Source organism: Primulina tabacum, chromosome 4 (assembly GCF_025594145.1).
Source record: "Primulina tabacum isolate GXHZ01 chromosome 4, ASM2559414v2, whole genome shotgun sequence".
NCBI classification, from domain to species: domain Eukaryota; kingdom Viridiplantae; phylum Streptophyta; class Magnoliopsida; order Lamiales; family Gesneriaceae; genus Primulina; species Primulina tabacum.
The window spans coordinates 1,614,076-1,630,087 of NC_134553.1; the positions used below are offsets into that span (position 1 = coordinate 1,614,076).

Here is a 16,012-nt window from a genome sequence, read left to right on the forward strand (position 1 = left end):
CAATATCAGGTCCTGTAGACTTGATTAAAGGATGTGGTAAATCACAATTTTTTTTACCTAATGGTACAAAATTTTTGATCAATGATGCTTTATATTCACCACAATCGAAAAGAAATTTGTTGAGTTTTAATGATATATATTCCCATGGGTATGATACTCAAACAATGAATGAAGGGAATGAGAAATATATGTGTCTTATCACATATAAATCAGGAAAGAAATATGTGATTGAAAAACTACCAATGCTCCCTACTGGATTGCATTATACACATATAAGTCCCATTGAATCAAACATGGTAGTTGATAATTCTTCGATATTAACCAATTGGCATGATCGATTGGGACATCCTGGTTCAACAATGATGCGAAGAATTATAGAAAATACACATGGTCATCCACTGAAAGACCAGAAGATCTTTCAGAATAATAAGTTTCAATGTAAAGCATGTTCTATTGGAAAACTTATTATAAGACCATCACCAGTCAAAATCCAAACTGAATCACCAATGTTTCTTGAACGTATTCAGGATGATATTTGTGGACCAATCCATCCACCATGTGGATCATTCAGATACTTTATGGTATTGATTGATGCCTCCAGCAGATGGTCACATGTATGTTTATTATCAACTCGAAATGTTGCATTTGCAAGATTACTTGCTCAAATAATAAAATTGAGAAATCAATTTCTCGATTATACAATCAAGAAAATTAGACTTGATAATGCTGGTGAATTTACTTCCCAAACTTTCAATGATTATTGTATGTCTATGGGAATCATTGTTGAGCATCCTGTTGCTCATGTACATACACAGAATGGATTGGCTGAATCATTGATTAAACGTCTGCAAATGATTGCTAGACCAATGATTATGAAAACAAAGCTCCCTATTTCTATATGGGCACATGCAATTTTACACGCTGCTTCATTAATTCGCATCAGACCAAGTGCATATCATAAATACTCCCCATTGCAGCTTGCATTTGGTAAAGAACTTGACATTTCTCATCTGAGAATTTTTGGATGTATGGTGTATGTGCCTATTGCACCACCGCAACGAAAGAAAATGGGACCTCAAAGAAAGGTTGGAATTTATATCGGTTATGATAGTCCATCAATCATTCGATATCTTGAACCTCAGACAGGCGACGTGTTCACAGCACGTTTTGCTGATTGTCATTTTAATGAGGAAATCTTCCCAATGTTAGGGGGAGAACAGAAACATACCGAAAAGGAAATTACATGGTATGTATCATCATTGTTACATCTGGATCCAAGAACAAAACAATGTGAAAAAGATGTACAACAAATTGTACACTTGCAAAGAATAGCAAATCAAATACCAGATGCATTTGCAGACACAAAAGGGGTAACTAAATCATATATACATGCTGCAAATGCCCCTGCTCGAATTGAAATTCCAAAGAAACAAATGGAAGATACTCATGATGTCATTAAACGCCTGAAGCGTGGAAGGCCAGTCGGTTCCAAGGATAAAAATCCTCGAAAAAGAAAATTCATAGAGAAACACGATGATCACAAAATAAAGAATGACGTTTCTGAAGAAACACATGATGATCACAAAATAGAGAATGGTGTTCCTGAAGAAACACATGATGATGAAAATGTTCTGTCAGAACCACAAACTGACGAGAATCATGAAATCTCTATCAATTATATTAATACTGGAAAAATATGGAACCGAAAAGATATAGATGAAATTGATGATATATTTTCTTATAATGTGGCAATCGACATCATAAATGATAACGAAGATCATGAACCAAAATCTTTTGGTGAATGTAAAAATCGGCAGGATTGGATAAAATGGAAAGATGCCATCCATGTTGAATTAAATTCGCTAAATAAACGTAATGTTTTTGGACCTATAGTCCTTACACCTGAAGGTGTAAAACCTGTTGGATACAAATGGGTTTTTATTCGAAAGCGAAATGAGAAAAATGAAATAGTAAGATATAAAGCTCGACTTGTTGCCCAAGGTTTTTCTCAAATGCCTGGAATTGATTATGAAGAAACGTATTCTCCTGTGATGGATGCAATTACGTTTCGGTATTTGATTAGCTTGGCGGTATCTGAAAATTTAGAAATGCGTCTTATGGATGTTGTTACAGCTTACTTATATGGATCACTTGATAGTAATATATATATGAAAATCCCTGAAGGATTTAAGATGCCTGAAGCACAAAGTTCAAAACCCAGGGAATGTTATTCTGTGAAATTACAAAGATCATTATATGGGTTAAAGCAACCAGGTCGAATGTGGTATAATCGACTAAGTGATCACTTGATGAAAAAGGGATATGTAAATAATTCAATATGCCCTTGTGTTTTCATTAAGAAAACAACATCCGGATGCGTAATTATTGCTGTATATGTTGATGATTTAAACATCATTGGAACGAATAAAGAAATTCAAGAAGTTGTGTCATACTTGAAGGAAGAATTTGAAATGAAGGATCTTGGAAAAACCAAGTATTGTCTGGGTTTACAAATTGAACAAAAAGAATGTGGAATGTTTGTTCACCAGACAAATTATACAGAAAAGATCCTTAAACGTTTTAATATGGATAAAGCAAATCCTTTAAGTACTCCAATGGTTGTTAGATCATTAAACATAGAAAAGGATCCATTCCGTCCATGTGAAGATGATGAAGATATTCTTGGTCCAGAAGTACCATATCTAAGTGTCATCGGTGCCCTGATGTACCTTACAAATTGTACAAGGCCTGATATATCTTTTGCCGTGAATCTGTTGGCAAGATTTAGCACATATCCAACAAAGAGACACTGGAACGGAATTAAACATATATTCTGTTATCTACGAGGAACGACAGACTTGGGATTTTTGTATTCAAAAGATGCTAATCCAAGTATAATTGGTTATGCTGATGCTGGATACTTATCTGATCCACACAAGGCACGTTCCCAAACTGGATATGTATTTACTCGTGGAGGCACTGCAATATCTTGGCGTTCTCAGAAACAAACGCTCGTAACAACTTCATCAAATCATGCCGAGATTATTGCACTACATGAAGCAAGTCGTGAATGTGTGTGGTTAAAATCAATGACCCAACATATCCAAATTTCATGCGGATTATCATCTGATGAGAAGCCTGTGATACTATATGAAGATAATGCTGCATGTGTTGCTCAAATGAAAGAAGGATACATAAAAAGCGACAGAACTAAACATATTCCTCCTAAGTTCTTCGCATTCACCAAGGAGCTTGAGAAGAATAGATGTATTGATGTTCGTCACATTCAATCAAGTGAAAATTCATTAGATCTCTTCACAAAGGCGCTTCCTACGTCAATATTCAGAAAGCATATATATAATATTGGGATGCGCAATCTACGAAATTTGTGAAGAATTGTTCGTGTCAACATGAGGGGGAGTTTACGTGACTGCACTCTTTTTCCCTTGCTATGGTTTTTATCCCACTGGGTTTTTCCTAGTAAGGTTTTTAACGAGGCAGTATAAAAACACGTAATGAAGACAATCATTATGATCATCATCACAAGGGGGAGTGTTGAAAAATATATTTAAAATGTGTGTATTGAATATTTGAATGTTGAAAATAAGAGTTGTAAATATTGAAAATTAGTGTGTGATGATGTAGGTAATGATGTATTTTATTTTTGGATTATTTGTAAAGATTTCCTATAAATAGATCTCTCATTTGTGAAGAAAATTACAATTGAGTAGAGAGAAAAATATTATAAAGTGTGTAGTTTGATAAATTTTGAGAGTTTGAGATTTTTACTTTTTACCATAAATTTTTACTTTTTCACCGCATTTTTCATATAATTAAATTAAATTGAATAATTAAAATCGGGAATGCGTATAACTTGTGTTAAAGCCTTTCCGCCAATCCCAAATAAAGAAAAAGACATGCTAACGGGCCGCGAAAGCTTGGTCCGGTTAATCGGGAAACGACGTCGCTTCCTACCCAATCGGCGCACCATTCTCTCTTCCTCCTCGCTGTCGTCATCTCGGGTTAATCTACTCCACATTTCAGTATACTGCTCGTGTCTGAATTTTTGCTTTTTCGCTAAATTTATGGCAAAAATGTTTTTTTATTTGTACGAACAGGATGAAAAGCAGAAGAAGGATGCAATCGGAGAAAGTTCTGGTTCTGCCTCAGAATCGGAGAAATGTCCGGTCTGTGGAAACAAGTTTCCTGCTCACGATAACGCCAGTATCAATTCCCATCTAGGTTAGATATGTGCAATGTTGTATTTCTTCGTGTCAAGATCAGGCATCCAACTTTGTTCGTCCATTTGTTTTGTTGTTTTTGTTGTTGTTGTCGGAATTTTTTAAATTTATTAGCGATTATATGCAATGCAGTATCATCATTGCTTTTATTTGTCTAGACTTCAATTTAAAGTGTGTTTTATGATTTCAGATGTGTGCCTTGCTAAAGGAGGGAGTAAACGCAAACTAAGCCAGCTTACTCTTCTTCAGTTGAGCTTCTCTAGGTCAAAAGTTAAAGGTAACTGTGACCTTCAGCCGGCCGGACAACACCTTGATCAAAGTAATCCCATTGCCAGTAGCACTTGTGATAAAATACATGACATAAATGAGTCAGATAGTTTTGGAGGTTGTGGAAATGAGAAAGAAGAGTCAACTTACGGTTTGCTTGCTTCGAGGAAGAATCCAACTGCAAGTTCTATTGGAAATCCGTTTCCTAATGAATCTGACAATGAGGAGCCTGCGGCACCACCATTGATTTCAAAAAGGGCTAAATATGTGCTGGAGGATTGTTTGGATGATCTCGACATCTCGAAGGTGTTCATTCCAACTTTCATCGTTGGGCGCAGGTATGGTCGAAGAGAGGAGCTAGATCCTGAATCCAGGATATGCCTCTCTAGAGATCCTGATAACGTTAAGGATCCAAACGCCATCAAGGTTCAGCTTTCCGTTCTTTTTTTGTGTTGTGTTGATTTACAATCAATTCTTGATTTATATCAGTGTTATATCCCCCTTTGACCAGGTAATTTATGCAGATTTTGATGACAATAATGTGCTGGGTTATTTACCTCGAGAGTTGGCTCAGTATTTGTCTCCTTTGATATGCATGTTTGACTTGACCTTTGAGGTACTGGGCTCTGTTCATGGAATATATAGTTTGAATATCAGAATCGAATTTGCTTTGCTTCATAGAGCCAGTACTTTCTGAATCATGAATTGGGACCTGCTAGAGTGTTTTTTTTTTCTGTTGCCATTAAAGATAGTGCAACTTGAATATCCGCCAAATCTTTTCTCTGACAAATGCACCAATGACTTTCTGATAATCCTCTTCTTTTTAATGATGTCTTGAGATTAAATCATTTGTTCGCAGAAGGTTATTATTGAAGATTACTTCTTTTCTGTGATTATTTGAGAATCCCGTTGACAGAAATAATCTTGTGGTTCTGTCAATGGTATACTGGGCATATTTAAAATTTGAAAATGGATATATTTATTAGATTTTTATTATATTAACTTTCCCTCTGGCCCAACCTCTGTGGAAGAACGTTATTGCTTTTTCTCCATGTGCTTTAATCTTTATTCTACAGTAAAAGTGTTGAGATTAGGCACGCACGGTCGCACCCCCTTGTGCTTGTAGATTTTTTATTTCTCAGATATTTTTCTAGTTTGAAACAATTTCTCTCCTGATTGCTGGTATTCACCAGTTATAATCTTGTGTATTTTTCCAGGGAAGTATAACATCTGTTTCAAAAGATTATCGCGCTGCTGTTCCTATTCAAATTGTATGCAAAAATGTGCAGTTATGTGATAAAAAATATCGCGATAATGTTCAAGATTTTATGACTTTATGGAGACATGTTTTAAATGCTGTTAAACTTGCCAAGACCAGTCGCCCTGGGATGATCAGATATCAGCATAATATGATACTGATTATACTAGAGGTTTTAAAGAGTAGCGCACATGTTTTCACCATCAGTGAGAAGTCTTTCTTAGGTACTGTTTTTAGTACTTCATGTAATTGAATATATTCCATTCTCTATTTAGTCATATGATTATAATGTGTGTGCATTTTTTCACTTGCAGAATCATTTATATTGCTTTCAGATGATAGCCAGAGACTTTTTGCTCGGCTTTACACACGGAAAGGTTTTACACCAACCAGTTATTTACCGTCAGTATTCTTTTATGTTTTGTACAACTGATGCCACAAATTCTTTCTATATAGTAAGGTTATGTTTGGTTGTTTGGTCCCATCATATGTGTGGTTGCAATTTTATGTATTGATTATTTATCTCACGTCAATCAAATCATGAAATACGAAATTATCATAATATCCTTCATATATTTGTTTATTTATTTTTGTTAATTATTAAAAAGGATACAAATCTAATTTTATCATATCCCAAATTTAATCAAACCAAACATGTTATTATTTATTCAATACTATTTTAATAATCACAATATTGTTTATCCATCATATCCCATCAGCCCATCTAAACGTACCCTAAGTAGATGACAAGATCGTACAGATTCTTTTGCCAGTCGTCTATTCCAAAGAGAATCAAATTGATATGTGCAAGCTGAGTGAGTTATGGATGATTGTGAATTTATCTTGGCACTATGTTCATTGTCAAGTATATTAAACTCAAATTTTAGTAATTTATTTCTTGACTTGAAAATATTATTGAATTTTGTCCACCAAAAAGCTGTAACATAATCCTCCTTATGAATTGGAGGCTTCATGTATTTTCTACAGCTTTGGAGATTTCTGGACTTTGGATGGATTGTAAGTTTAGAGGGAATACCGTCCATTTTATAATTGTCATTTGGTTAAAAAGCAAAATATCCCTTAAACCTTACTTTACGCCTGCTTTGACTTCATTTCCTGCTATCCTTATCCTTCTGAAATGAAGTTTGGTAATATGTTGACCCTGACTCTTGTTGTATTCATAAATTATTTAGATATGATTTAGGAGTGAATCTCGTGTAATTGTTGAATTTTTTAGCATGTGGGTCACTAGCATAGACATTTAGAAATTAGAAGCTGACATGGTAACACGACTGCTCAGCTGTTTTGTTCTGCAAAACTTCTATTGTCAGTTTATTATCCTACTGGTAAAAAAAAGAGGATTTTCCAATTGTTATTGAAGTTGGAAACTATTTAAAGTAAAGTTTCTTGTTTCACTTATACTTTGGAAAACTAAAGTTGAAAGAGTTCTTTCCCGTGTGCTGAAGACCTATGAAAAAAATCTGTTAATTGATTGTATCCAAGATTTACATATATGTTATTGTTACTTTATTGTGAAGCTGCAAAATCATTAATGCAGTATCATGTTTGGTTTAAAATTTTGGCATGCCTGTTTTCTAGTGACATGCAATTGCTAAAGTGACATGTTTAATGTTTTACTGTTGCTGTGGTAGGGATCTTTTAGGTTTTGCCTATAATATCTTAATTGTCAGAAAAATTGTTGGTTTTCTTCTCTCAGGGCCATGGTTTCGAATATCAAATGTTTCATACCCTGAGGTAGCTGATTTGACTGAGGCAATAAAGGGTCTCTCAGGTGAAAATATCTTTAATCGAGTTAAAACACTTATTTTAGACATGCATTCTTTATGAAGTTGAATAGAGCTTGAATAGATTTTATTGGTATTGGGCTAATAAAGAGGCAGGATACATATGTGTCTTTCCATCGAAGAATGAAGTAGATGACAATGACTTGGAGGAGGTCTTGAATGTGCTTAACACGGATGAATTACGGGAGGCTTTGGACATGCTTAACAAGGTTTGTTTATAAAATGTTCTATGTTGTTTATATATGTGCAATCATTTGTATAGTTTTAGCCAGACATTGAGTCATTGATTTGATTCATCCACCAACTCCAATACTTGAACTGGTTCCATGAAGTAGATGTGAAAAAACAGTACCTATCAACATATGGTGTTTGGAAATTGTTATAAGTGGTAAACTCAATTCTGTTATTAATCACATTATGGGAAATATTACTTTCCACATCCCAAAGGAGGTGATTCTGTCAGTCTATAGTTGAAAATGGGTGTAGGTTGTGTATGCCAGGCACTAAATTTGAACCTCTACTGGTGTACTTGACACTTGGCTCATTAATGTTTTTTATTGAACTCTTGGAATATTTGAATCTAATGTAGACGATGAGCTTAATAAGTTGATGATTGATCAATGTCTTTACGAGTACTTCATTCAATGATTTTTAGTTATTTCTTTTACAGAAGATACCTCATTTATTAACGATTCAGGAAAACTTCTGTCCAAAGAAATGGAGCATAATGGATGGTTCACTCTAGATTTGTGTTGACGCCATGGTTTACGCTCCTAAAGTTAGTATTGGCTTCTGGTGACTACACAGAAGGAGACTTACTGTGTGGACAGATACGGGCCACATATTTTGTTCCATGTTATGTTTTTTTTTATCGAACTCTTGGAATATTTCAATCTAATGTGGACGATGAGCTTAATAAGTTGACCAATGTCCTTATTAGTACTTCATTCAATCATCATCAGTTATTTCTTTTACAGAAGATGCCTCATTTACTAACGATTCGGGAAAACTTATGTCCAAAGAAATAGAGCATAATGGATGGTTCACTCTGATTTGTGTTGACACCATGATTTATGCTCCTAAAGTTAGTATAGACTTTTGGTGACTACACAGAAGGAGACTAACAGTGTGGGCAGATATGAGCCACATATTTTGTATCATGTTGTTATGATCTAGTCAGGGTGACAAACAGAAGTATTTGTAGTTCTGCAATAAAGAAGTTATATGAAGCTACTTTGTAGTACTCTAGGCAGTCCTAATTAGCACCCAATGAATAGCTACTCTTGTTATAGATATGTTTGGTTCTGTTCATCATTGAATGGCTGGTGTTGTTTGCCTTGTCCTTTTCTTGATTCAATGTATAACTTGAAAATGGTCTCCATTATGATTTGCGTTGCTAAAATGACTGGTTGAAAAGGTGAATGAAGCATTTCTCTGTTAATAGTGCACACCCGGCACTTCTTGCTATTTGTTGAGACTCAGACTTATTGCTTTAAGCATACTAAGTTTTTTTTTTTGATAAGAAACTATTTTATTGGATTGGGAAACAGTTACATCATATGTGCGGATGAGTAATCCGCAACAATGTTACAAAGAGACTATTTTAAGTAACCGATGAAATAGAACAAAATACAATACTCAATACCATACGAACTTCCAATCCCTAAATAACTCTGACACACTTAAATGATTAATCTGAAACAAGTCGACAGTCCAAGTGGCGACCCTTAATTTTATTCTCTCCCACACTTGATCATTTGACTCGGACACATCTTCAAAAATCTTTCTATTCCTTTCCAACCAAATGGTCCAAAATGTGCAATGGATGATGATAAACCAAAACTCTCTGAATTTTTTGTCGAACGGGTACCATGAGTTGGCATGAAGTAGGTCAGTGGCTTGCCTAGGTACAGCCCATTGAATTCCTAGCTCTGTTAATACTTTGATCCAAATACCTCCCGCGAAGGAGCAATGTAAAAGTATATGATCTTGACTCTCCTCATGATTTCGACATAGACAACACCACTGTGGTTTTAAAACACAGTTCTTCCATCTTCTTTGCACGAAGTCGCATGTCGGCAACTTCCCCAAGGCCACGATCCACGAGAAAATCTTTATCTTATGTGGGACAGGAACTTTCCAAATATTTGTGTAAGAGTTGAATAATGGAAAATTACAAGTAGGAAAGAAGGAATCGTAGAAAGATCTGACAGAAAAAATCCCCGAAACGTCACCCAACCACACTCTAGAATCTTGAATACCCTCCTGCAAACTGACACTATCTAAAGCTCTTAACAGATTAGTGAACTCAATTAACTCACCCTCATTTAGATCTCTTCTAAATCTCACATCCCAAATGAAAGAGGAACTACCCCCAGTATTGACGATTTCTACGAAATGACTAATGGGTTTATTGACAGAAATGGAAATACGAAACAAAGCTGGAAAACGTAATTTAAACGATGACTCTCCCTCCCAAACATCCTCCCAGAAACGAATGATGTTTCCTTCTTTTTGCGATGGTTTCATAATTGGATACACTTGGCAATCTGTGCGCTTTGTTTTATCATTTAACAGTTTAAGTGAATATGATCTATCACATAAGAAAACAAGGCCCATTTTTCTCATGACATACTCAAGGATTATTTTCATTCCCACATTCTTACTAATGGAAAAGTGGTGACACAGTATTACCCTGGGTTTAGCTGCTATATGTATTTCTAATTATAGCATGACCATGTTCTTTAACTTCTCAAATTTTAAACCAAAGAAATTCTACCTTGTTTAATTGACATCTTAGTCATCTGCGAGATTCAATGCGATTTTCTTATCATGCCCTGAAACTTTGTATTTGTGGAGCTAATAAATCACTTGCACTTGTACAATAATAAAGATTTGGAGTCTGTGTTTAACATACTGTTTATAGCTACAGTTCTCAACTCTTCATATTTTCTGATAAATTTACGATTCTTTTTACTCTACCAATATTCAGAAACGCAATCAAGGTACGAGAAAGCAGGATATGATCAATTTGCTTCTATCTTCATGCAAGGGTGACCTCTGGTATGGGAATTTACTCATCATAGGTAGGTGTATTTCTGATCTAACTGGCCTTCAATGTCTTATGCAGCACCAAGCTCCAAACTTTCTTTTTGGCAAGAACTGGTACTTGTGTTCGGGTATCACCATTAGCTGAATCTTTAATATGGCGGATTGAGGTGATTTTCTTTAAGTTGGTTGGTTGATGTTGAGTGTTTTCCCCCTTGTTTATGTACCCGTCCCTTTGGGCCGCTGATTAAAGTGTCTCTTGTAGTATAACCTTGTCTTTGTTTACACCAGACACACTCTGTTCTCAACAGCTCATTAATTGAAGAAAAGAAGTTAATTGACAAGGAATAGTGAGCGAAACTAGATAAATTTGGGTCAATTAAAAATGTCACAGCCAAGGGCTTGAATTATATGGCTGCTTGCCAGGTCTTTTGCAAGTTTTTCCAAGGCAATATGTGAAAACCTATAGGTAGAGTTTACATTTATTATTAAAAGTTTGTGCTTGTTCATATTCTGAAAAAGCATTTATAAAAGTTAAAAAGCAGTGATATTTAACATACTGCGAGGATCACATAAAATCCATTTCCTGATCAAGAATAGGAACCAGAAATTAGTTGCTGCACTTCATGTATATAGGAAACTGGATTGCATCTTCTTCTGTTTGTTTTTCTATTTTTTCAGTTTACTCTTTTTGGCCTTCCTACTTTTTTTGTTGCATATTGCTTTGTCACCCTCTTTAGTAGACGGTCCTGTTGTTATCGTTATAGACCTCTCCCGTAAGGGTGGGATAAATGGGTCCACACTACTCACAACCTTGGGACATTACATCTTGTTACCGTTTTGGACATGGGTCCACTCTTCTCACATCCGTTTTTTGTTTTTCTCTTTTGGTTCCATTATTTATTTATTTTTACCTACTACAGAGGCTTTTCTTCCTTAATGGAGAACAGGATCTGTCAACTTTTTTACTCGTGGATTTGGGCATTGTGAAGTATCCTGCTTACAACTGTATAATCTCTGAACAGATATTTTCAAACAGGAGTGACTTGCTTTCTTTTGAAGAGGTACACTTGATTTACTGTCAGCATTATTTTTGTCTCTCCCTGACTGAATATATAATTATTGCAGTCTGTTGAAGTTGCACAAATCATGGTCGAGGCTATTGATGAGAGCAACGATGAGTCGGTTTTGAGATGCCTAGAGATTTCTGTTTCAAACTTGATGACTTCTTTTGAAGAAGGAAAATATTCAACTGATAAATCAATGGCATCTTTTGTATCACGCTTTTCAGCCTCATGGACATACTCTAAGGTGGTCTTACTGGGCGTGTCGTTTCTTGAGCGTGAAAAGAGGTAAGGGTGTTTAAAGGATATTTTTCCTGTTTCTTGACCTAGCGAATATGTTTCCAAGCACAATACTACCATTTGCTTTCTGTTCATCTCTGCTAAGATAAACCGATGCAATACTGTACACAACAGCCAGTGAACATTGTGTATGCAATGATGAAATTTAATAATTGTGGAGTTGCTTGGCCCTGAAATGTCTTGTTTTTGGGTGAGTCCAATTAACTTGTAGAAACAAGGATGAATAATATGAGTTTTTAGGTTGGTTAACTTCAGTTGTCTTTCTTTAACATCGGCCCCTGACTACAACACTGGTCATGAGGTTTGGTTGTAATTATGATGCTCATGTCCTGAATGGAAGTTAAAAAAGCCCAGGATTTATTTGTACTCATAAATATTCAAACCGTGGACTTCTAAATTTTGGGATAAGACGAGAAATATGCCAAAAAGCTGACCATAAGGTGAAATTGAAATTGTGCACTTCTGTATCTACCACTGTTTCATCCAAATGTATTGTCTATGGCTTTTCATATCAGAATTCTAAAGAATCTTGCAGCGGGGGTTGGCATCGTGACTCTTGCTACTTCCAGATATTTGAAGGAAAATAATTGTGCTGTTACTTTGTATCCGGACAAGAACATTTCCACACTTCTGAAGTTACAGGGAAAGGAGATCCAAACAACCTTCAGATTTTAGTGTCTTTATTTGTTTTCTAGAAAATTTCTTGGTTCTCTCGTGCAACTTTGCAAGCTGCATATTACGATTGACAATTTTCTTTTATAGGTATAGTGATGCCATCAATTTACTCAGACGGCTGTTAAATACATTCGTTTCTGACGGAAGACGGGGTTATTGGGTTCTAAGGCTTTCTGTTAATCTGGAACATTTAGGACGTCTGGAAGAGAGTTTACAAACTGCCGAAGATGGTTTACTCGATCCATGGGTTCGTGCAGGTTCAAGAGTAGCCCTGCAAAGACGGGTACTACGGTTGGGGAAACCACCCAGGCGCTGGAAAATACCTAGTTATTCAAGTTTAATTAAGAGGAAGATTGCAGAGGTAAATGGATTTTGAATGCAAAAAGTTTAGCTTCATCTTTTCAGTGATACACCAATACTATGTTGTTATTTTCCTGGATTGATTGGAGATACTACTGTCTCAATAATTTGATTATCATGCCAATGTAGGTTCATATTCAAGGAAAACCATTAAATCGTAAAGCAGGGATGAAGAGCATATTTTATAGTGAAGATGGAGAGCAATGTGGAGTCGAACAACTTGCTTTAGATTATTATTCTGGGGAAGGTGGTGGTTGGCACGGTGTTCATACAGAGAGTGGCATTTGGCTAACCATTTTCGGGATCTTGCTGTGGGATATTATTTTTGCTGATGTACCAAATGTCTTCCGCACCAAATTTCAGGTTCACAAAACAATCAAATTAAAACTGCATGATAGCTTCTGTGGACTACTCTCCCCATTCCCAGACCGAACATATGGACACACTAAATCTTACTCTTTTGCAGACTGCACCTTTGGATCTGGAGACTGACAACTTCTACGAAGTTAGAAAGAGCCTCATAGAAGAACTCCTGGACAAAATCCGGGAGGGCATGGCAGAAGAGATATTAATCACAACATGGGAATCACACTTTGGAACAGCCTGCCGAGGAGTCAACTGGGAGAAGCATTCACTATCTGATCTTCGAGCAGTTGTTACATGCATGGGTGGTGTCTCTCTTGCCGCAACCTGCCGGCATTTGGCCCAAGATTACCGCAGCTGGTCTAGTGGCATGCCTGATTTATTGCTATGGCGCCTCCATGACTGTTATAAAGGCGAAGCAAAGCTCGTGGAAGTAAAAGGCCCAAATGATCGACTTTCCGAACAACAGCGGGCATGGTTGCTAGTTCTACTAGACTGTGGCTTCAATGTCGAGGTTTGCAAGGTAACTCCGGCTCCAGAACCAATATCATGACATTCACACTCTTACCACAGTGGTTCATTTTAAGCACAGCCATGATACAGCACCAGACTTGATCGGATGATCTCGTCTGGACATTTAAGTTAAGTCAGACATCGGACGTGAATTTTACAAGAGATTGGCTGGAGTCCTCTTTCATTGGAATGGAGTGACCAAGCCAAAAACCTCAGCAAGAACACTCAATATGTACAAGACATCACAGAAAAAAATTAAAAGAATTGAAAAAATTCAACACAAAAATTTAACAGGGACGACAGCATTAAATTGTCGATGGTAATTACATTTTCGATCATAAAAACATTATCAAATTCTTATTTTATCTTCGATTTCGTTAATTTACATCATGTTATATAACTTTTTGGCTGCGTCAATCTGTTCTTGATGACATCCAGTAAAAAGTTTTGATGACATCCAGTTGACCTGAAAATCATAATTGCTGATTATTCTACGGTTGAGGAAATGGCAAAAAGTTGATTATTTTCGAAAATAACTATTGGGAAATCTCGACTTATAAACCAATATAAAATAGTGGTTCTTCGGAAGATGAAGCTGCTAGACAAAATAAAAGTAATATCTCAGTGGCATAATCTATATTATTATTCCAGTCGGAACATACCATTATTAGTATTAGTATTTAAATAGACATTGATTTAACCGACCAAATCAATATCAAAACTATTTACGATAGTCTCTTTCAATCATCAACTCAGTTTAGAACGTTGACTCTAATTATTAAGATGGTTTTTATTAAATTTATTTAAAACAATTTATAAAAATTTTACATCTTATTTTTAAAATAAGACTATATATAATTTCGTTGTGCTTTCCCGGTAAAGCCTTGGCTGGAATAATGTCTTCGAATAAATATGTTATTTTTATATTTTGTGTAGTATAATAAAATATTTACTTAAAAAAATATTATTTTGGAAAATTGCAGACGACTCTGTCCTGTTTCGTGAGATGGGATGTCTCTGTCTAGGGATCAGCATATCCTTAAATTAAATTCCATTTAGTCATAGGACTTAATGGTCATTACATGAATTAGCAGAACACGTCTCTGGAGATTTTTTATTTTAAGATTTAAAAATTTGCAAAGTGAGTTTATCAGTAATTTTATTTGAAATTAACTTTGGTAGGAAAAATATTATTCAAAGACAGATATTCACCGCATAATTTGAGGTCATGTAATTTTACATTTTAATTATTATTTTGTAGAGGAAAACTATTGCTTAATTGTAAATATGGATATTTTATTCGTTAATTAGAGATAGAGCCTTCAACCTCGAATTTGAGATGGAATTCTCAATCAAAATTTTTTTATTTTAATAAATAAAAGTACGTATATCATTTACATATGATTTGATTTCTTCAAGAATGATTTCAAGTTCCATATTATATTTGGAATTTGGATTAAATGCATGTGCATGGATGCTCATAATCGAGAAATCACATGCATTTAATGAAAGACTAAATACCCACTAAACTATAATATTAATATATTTATACCACTAATAATCCCAAATTAATATTTTTTTTAAAATTTTTGTGCAAGAGATGTGTTTATTTTATAAAACTAAACTATAATATTAATATATTTATACAATAATAATCCCAAATTAATAGTTTGGTTATTTTTTGTACAAGTGATGTTTATTTATTTATTTTATTTTTATAAAATAACTATTTATTCATCTACATATATTCGTTGAATTCACATTTTATCTAAATATATTCTGTGTGAATTTATTGAAGAAAAATATACAATCAGTGCGTCAATCATGCCATTCAATTTCCAGATCAATTGAGCCAACGCTAATTAGTTATCAACCAATCATGGATTCAAAAATTAATTTCATTAACTTAATAAAATTATTGTACTATTTATATTCATTAAACTTAATTTTCAAGGATTCGATTTTCTCATTTATTCAACGTTTTCCTAGCAACAGCACCGTCTTATATGTACAGTTCGGAGAAATATTCAAATCCTAAATAAAAATCTTGCAAGACTTTATTATTATTTTTAGCAAATAAATTGTCTCATTTTAATAATTAATTGTACGTAAATCAGT

The 16,012-nt window shown here is 34.9% G+C and overlaps 1 protein-coding gene across 3 annotated transcripts; it reads left to right on the forward strand.

Annotated features, from left to right (window-relative positions):
- The first annotated feature begins 3,870 nt into the window (after positions 1-3,870).
- LOC142542255 (fanconi-associated nuclease 1 homolog) lies at positions 3,871-14,294 on the forward strand. 3 transcript variants are annotated; one of them, XM_075648789.1, is made up of 15 exons: positions 3,871-4,022; positions 4,119-4,242; positions 4,432-4,934; positions 5,020-5,124; positions 5,726-5,990; positions 6,081-6,143; positions 7,484-7,558; positions 7,662-7,780; positions 10,564-10,634; positions 10,702-10,789; positions 11,543-11,683; positions 11,748-11,971; positions 12,746-13,019; positions 13,148-13,381; positions 13,485-14,294. In XM_075648789.1, exons 1-15 carry the CDS (start codon positions 3,918-3,920, stop codon positions 13,932-13,934), a joined length of 2,841 nt encoding a protein of 946 aa, XP_075504904.1. In that variant the 5' UTR covers positions 3,871-3,917; the 3' UTR covers positions 13,935-14,294. The 3 variants fall into 3 exon arrangements, with proteins under 3 accessions (XP_075504904.1, XP_075504905.1, XP_075504903.1); XM_075648790.1 differs by having other exon boundaries at positions 11,570-11,683; XM_075648788.1 differs by having other exon boundaries at positions 3,885-4,242.
- Positions 14,295-16,012: the final 1,718 nt, after the last annotated feature.